The 16,027-nt window shown below is 40.7% G+C and overlaps 1 protein-coding gene across 6 annotated transcripts in view; it reads left to right on the plus strand.

The window, feature by feature from the left end:
• ncapg2 (non-SMC condensin II complex, subunit G2) overlaps window positions 1-16,027 on the plus strand; it is a 159,137-nt gene that overhangs the window by 115,358 nt on the left and 27,752 nt on the right. For 5 of the 6 annotated variants that reach the window (XM_068015001.1, XM_068014998.1, XM_068015002.1 and 2 more), the window contains exons 23-26: window positions 2,459-2,649; window positions 9,355-9,498; window positions 11,880-11,983; window positions 12,771-12,871. In XM_068015001.1, coding sequence (XP_067871102.1) covers window positions 2,459-2,649; window positions 9,355-9,498; window positions 11,880-11,983; window positions 12,771-12,871 — 540 coding nt within the window. Of the gene's footprint in view, window positions 1-2,458; window positions 2,650-9,354; window positions 9,499-11,879; window positions 11,984-12,770; window positions 12,872-16,027 lie in introns of those variants that run through there. The other variant, XR_010969404.1, reaches the window with a different exon arrangement.

The following is a 16,027-nucleotide window of genomic DNA, read 5'->3' on the forward strand; positions in this document are numbered from 1 at the left end:
GGGTGATACCACAAAGATAGGTAGGAAACTAAGTTGTGAAGCGGGCATAAGGAGGCTACAAAGGGATATAGATAAGTTAAGTGAGTGGGCAAAGATCTGGCAAATGGAGTATAATGTGGGAAAATGTGAAATTGTCCATTTTGGCATTAAGAATAAAAAAAGAAACACATTATCTAAGTGGTGAGAGATTGCAGAGCTCTAAGATGCAGAGGGATATGGGTGCTGGGTGTCCTAGTGCATGAATCGCACAAGGTTAGCATGTACAGCAAGTAATTTGGAAAGCTAATAGAATGTTATGATTTATTGCAAGGGGAATTGAAGACAAAAGTAGGGAAGTTATGCTTCAGCTATACAGGGCATTGGTGAGACCACATCTGGAGTACTGTGTACAGTATTGGTCTCCTTATTTACGGAAGGATGTAACTGCATTGGGAAGCAGTTCAGAGAAGGTTTAATAGACTAATACCTGGAATGGGCAGGTTGTTTTATGAGGAAAGGCTAGGCTTGTATCCGCTGGAATTTAGAAGAGTAAGAGGTGACTTGATTGAAACATATAAGATTATGAGGGGTCTTGACAGGGTGGATGTGGAAAGGATGTTTCCTCTTGTCGGAGAATCTAGAACAAGGGGTCACTGTTTAAAAATAAGGGATTGCCCATTTAAGACAGAGATGAGGAGAATTTTTTTCTCTTAGAGGGTCATGAGTTTTTGGAACTCTCTTCCTGAAAAGGAATATTTTTGAATATTTTTAGGCAGAGGTAGATAGATTCTTGATAAGCAAGGGTGTGAAAGGTTATTTGGGGATAGGCTGGAAGGTGGAATTGAGGTTACAATCAGATCAGCCGTGATCTTATTGAATAGTGGAGCAGATTCGAGGGGCCCGAGTGACCTATTCCTGCTGCTAATTCATATGTTCGCCTGTTAGGTTGAAGTTTAGAAGAATGAGAGGTGCTCTTATTGAAACATAAGATTCTGAAGGGGCTTGACGAAGTAGATGCTGAGAGAATGTTTCCCATTGTGGGTGAATCTAGAATTAGAGGGCACAATTTCAAAATAAGGAGTCTCTCTTTTAAGACTGAGATGAGGAAGAATTTATTCTCTGAGGGTCGTTAATTTTTGGAATTCTTTGCCTCAAAGAGCAGTGAACACTGGGTCATTGAATATATTCAAGGCTGAGTTAGACAGATTTTTGATGGACGATGGAGTTGAGGGTTATGGAGAGTAGGAAGGAAAGTGGAGTTAAGGCCACAATCAGATCAGCCATGATCTTATTGAATGGTGGAGCGGACTCGAGGGGCCAAATGACCTACTGCTCCTATTTATGTTCTTGTACACGGGTGAAATTGGTCTTGGGGTGGTAGCACAAAGTGGGCAATAGTGAATCAGCTTCCTGTGTTATCCCTGCCCAATTTATTTTCCATTCAGACCCCTAAAAGGGGTTGGAGTACCAGAGTAAGGAAGTCTTGCTACAATTACACAGGGCTTTGGTGTGACCACATTTGGAGTACTGTGTGCTGTTTTGATCTCCGTACCTTGAGAAGGACATACTTGCCTTAGAGGGAGTGCAATGAAGGTTCGCTAGATACATTCCTGGGATGAGAATATTGCCCTTTGAGGAGCGATTCAGCTGAAAGGGCCTATATTCTCTGGAGTTTTTAGAAGAATGAGAGGTGATCTCATTGAAACAAAAGATTCAGAGGTGGCTTGACAGGGGAGACGCTGAGAGACTGTTTCCCCTAGCTGAAGGGTCTGGAACTTGGGGGCATAGTCTCAGAATAAATGGATGGCCATTTCAGACTGACGTGAGAAATTTATTCACTGAAGGTTATGAATCTTTGGAATTCTCTGCCCTTGAGGACTGCAGATGTTTAGTTGGTGGGTATAATCAAGGCTGTGATCAGTAGATTTTTGGATTTAAAGGGAATCAAGGGATATGGGAATTGGACAGGAAAGTGGAGTTGAAGTCGAGGTTCAGCCATGATCTTTTTAAATGGTAGAGCAGACTCAAGGAGCCAATGGCCTCCTTGTGCTTTTATTTCTTATGTTGAGGTTAATTGTTCCTAAAGGGAAAGAGCGTAGCACTTTTAAATGTTTATTATTAAGACCTCGGTTAACTTTATTTTTGTTATTTGATCTATGTTATAGTTTTTAAGAGCATGGTGACTGAAGTAATACGATTTTCTTTGTTATACTATATGATTTTGCATTGTACTATGCATACACCAAATCATTTTTTTTTAAAAGTCAGAGATGTGGCCAGGTACTTGACTAACACATTGTACTTTATGCAACTTGTTTAGTCACTCCAGACATCACCCAGTGTAGCCTTTTGTGTTTCAATGTCCATACCGCTTCCTCCATCTGACCATAACTTGAAATACTTTTGCTGAACAACAATTCTATTACAGAATTGTGTTTGTGAATTGTTTGGTCTTTCTTACTTCTGATCCATTATTCAGAGAAAGGAGTCTTCAGTTTACCAATACTGATAGCCATTCTGAAAGAGATTACCGTGAACTGCCTATCTCAGAACATCTACAGCACCAGTGAGAAAACAAATGAAATACTTGACATTATCCAGAAGGTATTCCACAAAATTTTGAAAATTCTGGCTCATTATTCAAGAAAGAACCAGGAAGAAGCCCTGCAGGTATAACTTTAAAATCTACATTTAATCTATTTGTTGAGTTAAAATGTAGATGCTGTTTTTATAATGGGCAGTGCAGTTGATGTTGTGAATGTGGACTTTCAAAGTACCACATATTGGGCTTGTAGCAAAATTGAAGCTCGTGGGTTAAAAGGGGGCAGTAGTAGCATGGATACAAAATTGTATAAAAGATAGAAAACAGAAGGTTGTTGTGAATGGCTGATTTTCAGACTGGAGGGAGGTACACAGTGGCGTTCCTCAAGATTCAGTACTAGGATCACTGCTATTTTTGATGTACATTCATGAATTGGACTTGGGGTACAGGGCACAATTTCAAAATTTGCGGATGGAATGAAATTTGGGAAGTGTAATAAACAGTGAGGAAGATAGTAATAGATGTCAAGAGGACATAGATATGCTGGTGGACTGAGCGGACAAAGGGCAGATGAAATTCAATGCAGAGAAACGTGAGGTGATGCATTCTGGTTGGAAGAATATGGAGAGAAAATGCATGCTAGGTGTATAATTTTAAAGGGAGTGCAAGAAGAGAGAGACCCTGTGGCTGTTTGTACACAAATCTTTGAAGGTGGCAGACCAGATGAATAAAACATATGGGCTTTATAAATAGGCAAAGAGTACAAAAGCCAGAAGTTATGTTAAACCTATTGAAAATGCTAGTTCGTCCCCAGCTTGAGTATTGTGTCCAGTTCTGGGTACCACACTTTAGGAAGGCTTTGCAGAGGGTACAGAAGCGATTTATAGAATGGTTCCACTGTTGAGGGATGACAGTTATGTAGATAGACTGGAGAAGCAGGTGTTCCCCTAGGAACAGATAAGGCTTAGAGGAGATTTGATAGCGATGTTTAAAATAATTAAGTGTTTAGATAAGATAAATTAAAAAGAAACTTTAGAGGGGCATTAGTAAGAGGATACAGATATAAGGTGATTGGCAAAAGAACCAACTGTGACATGAGGGAAAAAAACAAATGTGAAATGAGATAAAACTTCTTGCAGCGAGAAGTTAGGATTTGGAATGCACTGCCTGATGGGGTGTGGATACATATTCAATAGTAGCCTTCGAAAGGGAGTTGAATAAATACTTGAAGGAGGAAAAAGTTTCAGGATTACGGGGAAAGAGCAGGGGAAATGGGATTAACTGGATTGCTGTTTGAAAGAACCAGCGGAGACTCAATGGGTGGAATGTCTTCCTCTATGCTTTACTGTCCTATGATTCTATATGTGATTCTGTATGAAGCCTCAACTCTTATTTCATTCCAGGTGTAAGTGGTATGAATAATGACTAACTTTGGTCATTTACACCAGCAGAATTGTATAAAAAGTAGCCAGTATATTTGTCCACTACTGTATTAAATATATTTTGTTGTCCTAGTATTTCGATTTGTTAGAGGCATTTTTCAATAGTCAACTTTTGAACACTAAAACTAACTTTTGCTGTGAAGTTGAGCTATCTTGTATTTCCAGTTTTCTATTTATGCAAGTCGATAATGCGAGTGCTTATAGGCGAAGCCACCTTATTGATTTATCTCTACTTTCTCATCCGAAAGAGCACTGGCAATCAAATTTTCCATCATAGCCAGTATTCTAAGTGTTGTACTTAAGAAAATTGAGTTAATTCACAAGTATGTCACCTCAGAAATTTCCATACTGCAGTGGGGTACATTGTCATACGTCTTGTCTGATAACAGACTATTCAACAACTCATATTGGAGAAAATCAATAAGATCTAAGCCCTGCTCGTCCACAATAGACTTCCAAAAATGCTATTTATGTTAATCCTATTCTCTTCTCTCTAACCAGATAAATCTAACAACATTGTATAGAGGAAAATGAAAATAGCAGATGCTATATTATTCATAACAGCTAGATGGCTGTCTAGTAGAAGACATTCTTCTTTGGCCTCCTTATCTCGAGAGACAATGGATAAGCACCTGGAGGTGGTCAGTGGTTTGTGAAGCAGCGCCTGGAGTGGCTATAAAGGCCAATTCTAGAGTGACAGGCTCTTCCACAGGTGCTGCAGATAACTTTTTGTCGGGGCTGTTACACAGTTGGCTCTCCCCTTGCGCCTCTGTCTTTTTTCCTGCCAACTGCTAAGTCTCTTCGACTCGCCACACTTTAGCCCCGTCTTTATGGCTGCCCGCCAGCTCTGGCGAACACTGGCAACTGACTCCCACGACTTGTGATCAATGTCACAGGATTTCATGTCGCGTTTGCAGACGTCTTTAAAGCGGAGACATGGACGGCCGGTGGGTCTGATACCAGTGGCGAGCTCGCTGTACAATGTGGCTTTGGGGATCCTGCCATCTTCCATGCGGCTCACATGGCCAAGCCATCTCAAGCGCCGCTGACTCAGTAGTGTGTATAAGCTGGGGATGCTGGCCGCCTCGAGGACTTCTGTGTTGGAGATACGGTCCTGCCACCTGATGCCAAGTATTCTCCGAAGGCAGCGAAGATGGAATGAATTGAGACGTCGCTCTTGGCTGACATACGTTGCCCAGGCCTCGCTGCCATAGAGCACGGTACTGAGGACACAGGCTTGATACACTCAGACTTTTGTGTTCCGTGTCAGTGCGCCATTTTCCCACACTCTCTTGGTCAGTCTGGACATAGCAGTGGAAGCCTTTCCCATGCGCTTGTTGATTTCTGCATCTAGAGACAGGTTACTGGTGATAGTTGAGCCTAGGTAGGTGAACTCTTGAACCACTTCCAGAGCGTGGTCGCCAATATTGATGGATGGAGCATTTCTGTCGCATGATGTTCGTTTTCTTGAGGCTGATGGTTAGGCCAAATTCATTGCAGGCAGCCGCAAACCTGTCGATGAGACTCTGCAGGCGCTCTTCAGTGTGAGATGTTAAAGAGGAGTTCCCTGATGAGGACTTTCCGTACTTCACTCGTAGACGGGCAAGGTTGAACAACCTGCCCCCTGATCTTGTGTGGAGGAAAATTCCTTCTTCAGAGGACTTGAACGCATGTGAAAGCAGCAGGGAGAAGAAAATCCCAAAAAGTGTGGGTGCGAGAACACAGTCCTGTTTCACGCCACTCAGGATAGGAAAGGGCTCTGATGAGGAGCCACCATGTTGAATTGTGCCTTTCATATTGTCATGGAACGAGGTGATGATACTTAGTAGCTTTGGTGGGCATCCAATCTTTTCTGGTAGTCTGAAGAGACCACGTCTGCTGACGAGGTCAAAGGCTTTGGTGAGATCAATGAAAGCAATGTAGAGGGGCATCTGCTGTTCACGGCATTTCACCGTAGAAGACATACAAGCTTAGTAACATGGTTCCACGGGAATACTCAAAGATTATGCCAGGGATGGGTCTCCAGTTATGAGATCTCTGGACTTGAGATACTGAGCATATATGAGGAAATTTAACAGATGATTTAACAGTGTTGATAGTGACTAGGCAAAGACTATTTCCTCTGATTGGGGGAACAGTGAAGAGGGGCCATCAATTCAAAGTTGACATTAAGTGGATGAGGAGAGAAACTAGGGGAATTTGCTTTATGCGGAAGATTATTGCAACATGGAATGCTTTGCCAGTGAGTGGTTGAGATGGAGATTGCTGTATCTTTTAAGGGAAAATTGGATAAATGTTTGAAGATAACAATAAAGGCCTTTATGGCGAAAGTGGTACAGTGGAATTAGTTTTGGTATGCTTTAGCAAAGACGCAACTTAGACATGACAGGCCAAAAGGGCTCCTTCGGTGCTGTAAACATGTTGATCATTAAATAATCAATTTACTTCCACTAATTCCTTGCTCTTGATAGAATCTGGTGGATTTTCGGCTATAATTTTCTAATCAACAATAACTGAAGATGACCATGTGGGAACAAGAAATCATATTTCTAGTTGGAGATGCTTCCTAATGGGTCAAATGTCCCTTATGAATACTCCTGATTTTTTTTTGACTATATTGATAACAGACAGAATGTAGCTGCGCTCAAAGAATGAGAAGTAGATTGATCCACCTTCCAGTTCAAGTTTATGAAAGGTACACCACAGTAATCAAAGGTAGTTGAGCATTTAGTGGTAAATAAGTTCAGGTATGTAATTGTTATTGTACAGTGCCAAGAATAAGGATGTTTTGAATGTGATTTTTCTCAAGATATATAAGTCTAAGAAAAGTTGGGGCAAAATGAGAGCTGAGTTTTTTTTTGATAGTGTGCTTATGGTGTATTCAGTGCAAAGCCTAATTAACGTTGTTCTCACCAATCTACTGGTCGTAGATGCGTCGGTCCATGACCGTATTGGGAGGAGTGCCCACTGCACAGTCCTTGTGGAGACAGAGTCCCGTCTTCACATTGAGGATACCCTCCATTGTGTTGTGTAGCACTACCACTGTGCTAAATGAGATAGACTCAGAACTGATCTCGCAGCTCAGAACTGGCATCCATGAGGTTCTGTGCGCCACAGGCAGCAGTAGAATTGTATTTAACCACAATCTGTAACCTCATAGCCTGATATATCCCTCAATCTACCATTACCATCAAGCCAGGGACAATTCTTGTTCAATGAGGAGCGTGGGAAAGCATGCCAAGAGCAGCACCAAGCATACCTAAAAATGAGGTGCAAACCTGGTGAAGATATAATACAGGGCTATATGGGTGCCAGACAGTGGAAACAGCATGCTATGGACAGATCCAAGTGATTCCACAACCAACAGATCAGATCAAAGCTCTGCAGTCCTGCCACATCCAAACATGAATGATGGTGGATAATTAACTGACTAAGCGGAGGAGGAGTCTCCAAAAACATCCCCACCATTTTTTAATTCTTTCACCGGATGTGGGCATTGCTGGCTAGGCCAGCATTTATTGCCCATTGCTAATTGCCCTAGAGAAGGTGGTGGTGAGTTGCCTTCTTGAACCGCTGCAGTTCACGTGGTGTAGGTACACCCACAGTGCTGTTAGGAAGGGAGTTCCATGATTTTGACTCAGCAACTGAGAAGGAATGGTGATCTAGTTCCAAACAGAATGGTGTGTGGCTTGAAGGGGAACTTGTAGGTGGTGACATTCCCATGCATCTGCTGCCCATGTCCTTCTAGGTGGTAGATTTTGCGGGTTTGGAAGGTACTGTCTAAGGAGCCTTGGTGCGTTGCTGCAGTGCATCTTGTAGATGGTACACACTGCTGCCACTGTGCATCGGAGGTGGAGAGACTGAATGTTGAAACAGATGGATTGGGTGTCAGTCAAGCGGGCTGCTTTCTCCTGGATGGTGTCGCGCTTCCTGGGTGTTGGAGCTGCACTCATCCAGTCAAATGGGGAGTATTCCATCACACTCCTGACTTGTGCCTTGTAGATGGTGGACAGGCTTTGGGGAGTCAGGAGGTGAGTTACTTGTCACAGAATTCCCAGCCTCTGACCTGCTCTTGTAGCTGCAGTACTTATATGGCTGGTCCATTTCAGTTTCTGGTCATTGGTAACCTCCAGGTTGTTGATAATGGGGATTTCAGCGATGGTAACGCCATTGAATGTCAAGGGGAGATGGTTGAATTTGGTCTTGTTTGAGATGGTTATTGCCTGGCAGTTGTGTGACGTGATGTAACTCGCCACTTATCAGCCCAAGGAGCTGCCATTGACTAGAAATGTAATTGGACCAGCCATATAAATACTGTGGCTACAAGAGCAGGTCAGAGGCTGGGAATTCTGCGACGAGTAATTCACTTCCTGACTCCCCAAGGCACAAGTCAGGAGTGTGATGGAATAGAGCATGGCTACCCGACCCGAACTTGATGGGACCCAACGACATGTCAGTTTTGGGTCGGGCCGCACTTCTAGGTCCAACGTTCAGGCTCGGCTCGGGCCGGGTCGGACACACTCTATCACCACCTCTGGTAAGTGGCTCCAATGTTGATATACTTTTTGGACTAGAAAGGTTGTTTAGTTACAGTTTTTTAAGCTTGTGCAGATAAGTAACAGTGAAAAATGGAAGCTAGGTTAACTGATGGTCGGGTCGGACGCGGGAAAAAATGAAAGGACTCTGGCCGGGTCGGGCTCAGGGTCGGATGTGGTTCTGTCGGGCTCATGTCAGGTTTCATTTGCAAACCCGAGCCGACCTTTATGATGGAATACTCTCTGCTTGCCTGCATGAGTGCAGCTCCAACACCTAAGCTCGACACCATCCAGGCCAAAGCAGGCTGCTTGATTAGCACCCCAACCATCACTTGCACCACCTGTGTGCAGTGGCAGCAGTGTGTACCATCTACAAGATGCATTGCAGCAACTTGCTAAGGCTCCTTCATCAGCACCTTCCAAACCCGAGATCTCTACACCTAGAAGAATAAGGGCAGCAGATGCCAGGGAACAGCGCCACCTGCAAGTTCCACTCCAAGCCAGGCACCATCCTGACTTGGAACTATATTGCTTTTCTGTCACAGTCAAAATTGTGGACCTCCCTCCCTAACAGCACTGTGGGTGTATCTACACCAGATGGACTGAAGTGGTTCAAGTAGGCGGCTCACCACTACCTTCTCAAGGGCTGTTAGTGATGAGCAATAAATGTTAGCCTTGCCAGTGATGCTCACATCCCAAGAATACATTTTTAAAAACTTCTGAACTGTGGAGTTATTCCTGCGTTAGATGCAATTGCTTTAATAAATTGCATTTTGTTCTATATTGTGTAAATTACTTTTGAGGAATTCTGATGTCTACTTCAATGATAGAAATGAGGAATTTTCTTTTTTCAAAGATTCTTTTGTCTATTCAATCGGTTCTTGGAGAATTCATCAGCACTGTTCAGAACTGGCATGGTGCCCATGAAGCAGTTCACCAAGAGCTACTCTCAACACTTTTGGCTGCTATGCTGGCAGAAACTATTCATTCTTTAAAAAAGGTGAGTTGAAAAGTATGTTTCATTGCAGTATCAACTCACTCATCTGCCATGTTAGAAGAAAATTGAATAATTCCATCTGACATGTCCTACTGCTCAGTCAGGCAGACTTTCTCACTATGGCTATTGGAATATGAAGCAATATCACAAAAATAAGTATTAAAGGCTATTTGGATCATTCAGCTTATCTTCCACAATCCATGGTGAGGTCATGCCTAATTTTCCTGATCGAGATGATCATATGTTAGCTGTCTGGTATTATAGTCTTAGCGAAATGTAAGTAATGCAAAGGATGCTTAATGGGGTTAACAGGCATTTTTTTTTTTTAGAAGTAAAAGTACATGATAGAGAGTTACTGCATTACCTGTGAATTACAAAGGAATTTCTCATAATTGGTACTCTGCAAATACAACTATATTCATTGCCATTCCACAGTGAAGTTGTTTCCAGCTATAGAGAAGTATTTTGCAGGAAAATGCAGGAATTCTCAATGTTGGTATAATATTGGAAATCAATGAAATCAATCTTGCATGCCTAATTACCAACAGTATTTTTTTGATGGCACAGACTCAAGCTGGTTAATACAGTTTTCAAGAATTGCTCATTCAACTCCTGCAACCACTAGATAGACAGCTATACTGTTGGTTCAATACTGTTCCCCCAAAACATCTTGAGCCATAAATAAAAGCACCCTGTTACTTGGAGCTATTCCAAAGCACTCTGATCAATTCCCCATGTGAGGCGCCTTGGCAGATGCATATAATGTACTGTGTTTGCGTGTAACAGTTACTAGTAATTAATGTTAATTTCTTGTAGTATTGCACATCAGGCATCAAGATCAAGTGTACTCCTCAGTTGAAGTAGGATTAGAGGACAAGAAATAATAGAAACAGGGAGTTAGGTATAATATAGTCTCATGTTAGTTATATATTCTGTCCTTATTTTATATGATTGTGGTTACATAGCAAAACTTACAGCAATTTAGGAAGTGTGGTCAGTTGGAACATTGGAATTTCTCTGAGGAGCTGAGAGATACAACACTAAGGCACTAAATAAAAATGTTCCATCTTGATAGCAGATGAATGGCCATTCTTGTTAACTGCTTTGGAGTAGAAGTTACCTGGATTTTGTTAATGTGTTAGGTACATGAAACATTGAATTGCTCGAAATTATGATACAGAAGCAGGCCATTTGGCTCAACTAGTAGATGTTGGTGTTTGTCATTCACATGACCAGTAGTGCTAATTTCATTATAGACAAAAATGTGTATTGATCAGTGCTTTCTATACAACGTACAATCTAATTTGACATTTGCTCTGTACATAGTATGCTACCTAAACATGTAATGTTGAATGAAATTAATCTTAACACAATGTAACATTTGAAAAATCAGTGTTCTAATTAGACAAAAAAGTGCTGGAAATACTCAGCGGGTCTGGCAGCATATGTAGAGAGGAGCAAAATTAACATTTTAGGTCTGTGACCTTTCATCAGAATTGGCAAAGGTTAGAAAAGAATTGGGTTTTAAGCAAGTGAAGGGGAGGGGGTGGGCGAGAGAACAAAGGGGAAGATGTTTGATAGGGCAGGAGAGATTAAATAACAAAGCTGTCCTGGGACAAAGGCAAAGAGGGTGTTAATGCTTGTGGTGAAAAACAAAGCATTTGTCCAGAGAGAGTGTTAATAGAATAATGAGCAGCTCTGACTACATGAAAAGCAGGCACAAGATTAAAAAATAAAATATTAAAGAAAGGGCCAGTCATGCTCTGAAGTTATTGAACTCCATTTTCAGTCCGCAAGGCTGTAGAGTGCCTAATCGAAAGACCTTGCTTTGATGTTCATTGGAACACTGGAGCAGACCAGAGACAGAAATGTTTCTTCTGTCGTTAACTTTGCTTTTCTCTCCACAGATGCTGCCAGACCTGCTGAGTATTTCCAGCAATTTTTGTTTTTATCTCAGATTTCCAGCATCTGCAATATTTTGCTTTTATTCTAATTAGACAATACGTGCAACATTCTATCCCCTATCTTCTGTAATCTTATACATTTTCATATTGCATATTTTAAAAGGGCATCTAATTTTCAGTATTCTAACATGTTCAGAATGCTACATAGCTGAACAAAGGTCTTATTATTCTGTCAAAAGCATTAACCAATGAATTTAAGCAATCGGGACATCTGTCTCATCTTTATTGAGTGGGGAAAACCATGGTATTCTAGCTTTTAAACAAAGACCTGTATTATTTTTGCACATTTTTATAATTTATTTAAAACAAAATATTTCAAAAGTTTGGTTGTAGTAACAATTGTAAGCACGGTTGGTAATTTAGAACTCTCTTTATAAAGTTTTTTTTGTCTAATTTCTCAACATGTATTTTCAATTTCAGAAATCTGATCCAGAAGACGTTGCTCCACCTGAGACCACTGCTGATCTGCCCCTACTTTCAAGCTGCTTTCTGGACATTGTGCTAAAATACCCTGGTGTGATGAGGTAAGATTAAACTGCTTAACTGATGGCTAACTAGCAGCTCTTGACTGTGGAGAGTTGTGTTTTGTTTTAAGAAATGTTACTGTGTTGTGGTTTATTAGATAAGGTGGTATTAAATCTTCCAAAATCGAAAGGAATACCTGGCTATTAACCGTTAATTTTTTAAACATTTGATTAGATAATCTGAGAGAAAGAAAACCCTCTTGCCTCTTAACTATTTCTTCCCTAGGTGTAGATCAAAAATGGCTGTTTCACATTTTGCTACAAAACCTCACTGAAACCTAATTTTTCAAAAGGCAGGATGTAGTATTGTATATTTTTTTACTTTACACAGAAAAATAGAGAATATTGGACTCAAATAGTGTTAAGATTGAACCTGTACATGTGCAACTACGAATATAGCCATATATTTTTTCATTTCATCATATTTTGAATTTGTATTAGGCAATGATAAATCTGACTTACAGGTACTCAGCACACTTTTTGAAATTGTATTGTTCTATTAGGGCTGAATTCAGTATAGTTGTCTTCAATTGCAACCTGTTATGCCAGCTAACTTGTATTTTAAGAAATGTTCTGTAGTTTCTTCTAGCTGTTTTGAGAAAAATATGCTGATCATGACTAAAATGTTGTGAAAATTTAAACTGTGGTCATGTGGTAAACATCTGTTTTGTAAACAAATCCTTTGTGTTTGAAAATCTGACCATTCTCTACTTAAATAACTGAGTCAGTTTGATTCATTGTTTTGTACTAAAGGGCTGCTGTTCTTAATCATTGCCCATCTCTTTAGATCATTTTTAAATGAATTAACTGAATGCATCAACTCTGAAGCCGTACAAGGAGTTGTGGGATTGGTAGCTGCTCTCCATATCCTCCTGATCCTCAGTAGAGGTGAGTTTTACATGTCCTTACAATTCTCATTAATAAGAATAAAAGCCCACTAAGCTTCAATCCTGTAGAAAAGCAGCAAGGAAAAAATATTTCAAATGCCTTTGGAAATGATCAATGTCATCTGGCCCAATAAAGAACAAAGAACAGTACAGCACAGGAACAGGCCATTCTGCCCTCCAAGCCTGCGCCGATCTTGATGCCTGACGAAACTAACACCTTCTGCACTTCCGGGACCCATATCCCTCTATTCCCTTCCTATTCATATATTTGTCAAGATGTCTCTTAAACGTTGCTATCGTATCTGCTTCCACCACCTCCACCCGCAGCAAGTTCCAGGCACTCACCACCCTCTGTAAAAAAAAAAAAAACTTGCCTCACACATCCCCTCTAAACTTTGTCCCTCGCACCTTAAACCTGTGTCCCCTAGTAACTGACTCTTCCACCCTGGGAAAAAGCTTCTGACTATCCACTCTGTCCATGCCGCTCATAACTTTGTAAACCTCTATCATGTCGCCCCTCCACCTCCATCGTTCCAGTGAAAACAATCCGAGTTTTTCCAACCTCTCCTCATAGCTAATGCCCTCCAGACCAGGCAACATGCTGGTAAACCTCCTCTGTACCCTCTCCAAAGCCTCCACATCCTTCTGGTAGTGTGGCGACCAGAATTGCACGCAATATTCTAAGTGTGGCCTAACTAAAGTTCTGTACAGCTGCAACATGACTTGCCAATTTTTATACTCTATGCCCCGACTGATGAAGGCAAGCATGCCATATGCCTTCTTGACTACCTTATCCACCTGCGTTGCCACTTTCAGTGACCTGTGGACCTGTACGCCCAGATCTCTCTGCCTGTCAATACTCCTAAGGGTTCTGCCATTTACTGTATACTTCCCACCTGCATTAGACCTTCCAAAATGCATTACCATACATCATTGATTATAATTATACTTTTCATATGAACTTGGGACAGTTTCAAATAAGGAGCAAATAACTGCCCTGTCTTTTTTTTGAAAATCTGTCATTTTGTATTACTCTTTGAAAATTGTACAAAAAGAAATTATATCGAGCGTGCAGCAGAAAAACAGGCCATTCGGTCCAGCTGGTCCATACAAGTGTTTATGCTCCACATGAGCCTTCCCTCACCACTCTTCATCAGAAAGAATAGCAATTATAAAGAGCCTTTCACTATCTCTGTACATCTCAAGTACTTTACATCCAATGACGTACTTTTTGACGTGTAGTCACTGTTGTAATGTAGGAAATGTACCAAATTGTAATGTAGAAAATTACAGGTAACTCTTATTTCCCCTGCTCTCAAAATTGAAAGGGATTGGTACTTCTAGCCACTTGAGTGCAAGCAATCACATTTACTGTGGTCCAGCATTAAGCAAGATAAAACAGTCATGATGACTATCATCCTTTTTTGTTAAACTTATAGGCCCTTTGATTATAAAAGCTGATGCAGAAGGATTTTTCTTATTAACTCACTTGTAGATCTCTGAAATTCTGTCATCTTTTTTGTTGGTTTCTGGTTTTAAATGATTTTTTTTGAAGAGCCTTGTTACTTTGCTGCTAGGCCTAATTCTCCATCATTTTAAAGTGCTTTACTAACTGATCTTCTGAATTAGGGAATGATTTAAAAGTTTTTCTTAAGATCTATAGTGCTGCAGTTTTTTTTTATATGGTTCCTTTCCATGTATAAAATTGATACTTATGTGACCTTAAATTTGACCTTTAATCTGTGACATTCTATTGGAGTTAGTCCACCAGAGTGTATAAGGGGCATGTGCAGTCCAGTTCCTGAGATTATCTTTTTACAAAAAATAATGATTCTATACACAGTTAATTGATCCATGCTTTTAATAGATTTTCAGAAATAATTGTAATTTATTATAAAATGTTTCATATGGCTTTATGTGTAAGAGAACAAAGTCAGATAACAGACATATTTTCTAGAATTGTAATAGTTCATAATTGGGTTTGCATGATGCAACATTCTTCTGCTATCATGGGCTTATTACAAGCCATTGTAGTTAAATACATTGGGGGCAATTTTAACCTAGCTCGCCATGTGGGGAAACTGGCGGGATCTGATGCAGTGCTGGTTTTACACCTTGCCTGATTTTAGTCTACATTGGAGCCTGACAAGTTGTGCTAACATTATCCCCAATATCTTAAAATTTGGGTCTATCAATTAATAATAAAAATTGGCATTTTGATTGAGATCCATTCGATCCTGGAATTGAGTGATTTTATCAAATTGTGCAACAACTAGTAAATCCTAAGCTTTTTGCCCTGGAGTAACTTACCCTGTCAGTTTCTCTATTCACCTTCACATAATTTTAATAGTCAGAATGTTTTAAACTGGTGATTTTCTACCAATCTGAAATCAAGTGCCAGTTTAAAAATTGCCAGTGAGTTGAATACTTGCTGACTGCACAAGTAGCTGTTACAATAACTAGATGGAAACCTTTTACCATTAAGCAAGTTGAGGGAGGCGGAAGACTGGCATTTTAAAGTGTGGCCTCGGGTGTGCGAGCGACTAACGAGGACGACACGAAATCTATCCTTGGAATTTTAGCTATTTCCCCCAGTCTTTTGGTGGGATGGGAAACAGGTCTGTTCTGACCCCAAGGCCTTCATTAAAGAGAAGCAGAGAGTTCTTTTAGCATCCTGACTATTCTTCCCTCAACACCATCCAAATTAGAATAATGGTCGTCTCATTGCAGCTTGTTGTATCTTTTTTCGTGCTAAATGCTTGCTGCATTTGTCGACTGAGCACTCAATTTACTTCAAAGTAACACACTAAGATTCTCTGAGACATTTCTAAGGGACATAATGTGCAATATTTACGACACCAAATCCTTTTCCCTATCTGTAATTGAAAAGCAATTCTATAATTGTACCATTAATACTAATTAATGTATAAGAGGAATCTTACCTCCCTCCACCTGGTTGAAACTGGGCAGTATGGGAGCTCAGTTCAAGCAGCTGGATTTGCTGCTCCATTCCTGCCATGCAGCATGTTTAACCCAGCTGTTTTGCTTTTGTCTGAGAACTCGTCAGACCTAGACATGGTCCTCTTTGAAGATGTAACTTGCATTAGATCACAATGGTATTTTAATGGCGTTCTGAGCAGGGTGCCTGTGGCAAGCT

This window comes from Heterodontus francisci, chromosome 2 (assembly GCF_036365525.1).
Source record: "Heterodontus francisci isolate sHetFra1 chromosome 2, sHetFra1.hap1, whole genome shotgun sequence".
NCBI classification, from domain to species: Eukaryota; Metazoa; Chordata; class Chondrichthyes; order Heterodontiformes; family Heterodontidae; genus Heterodontus; species Heterodontus francisci.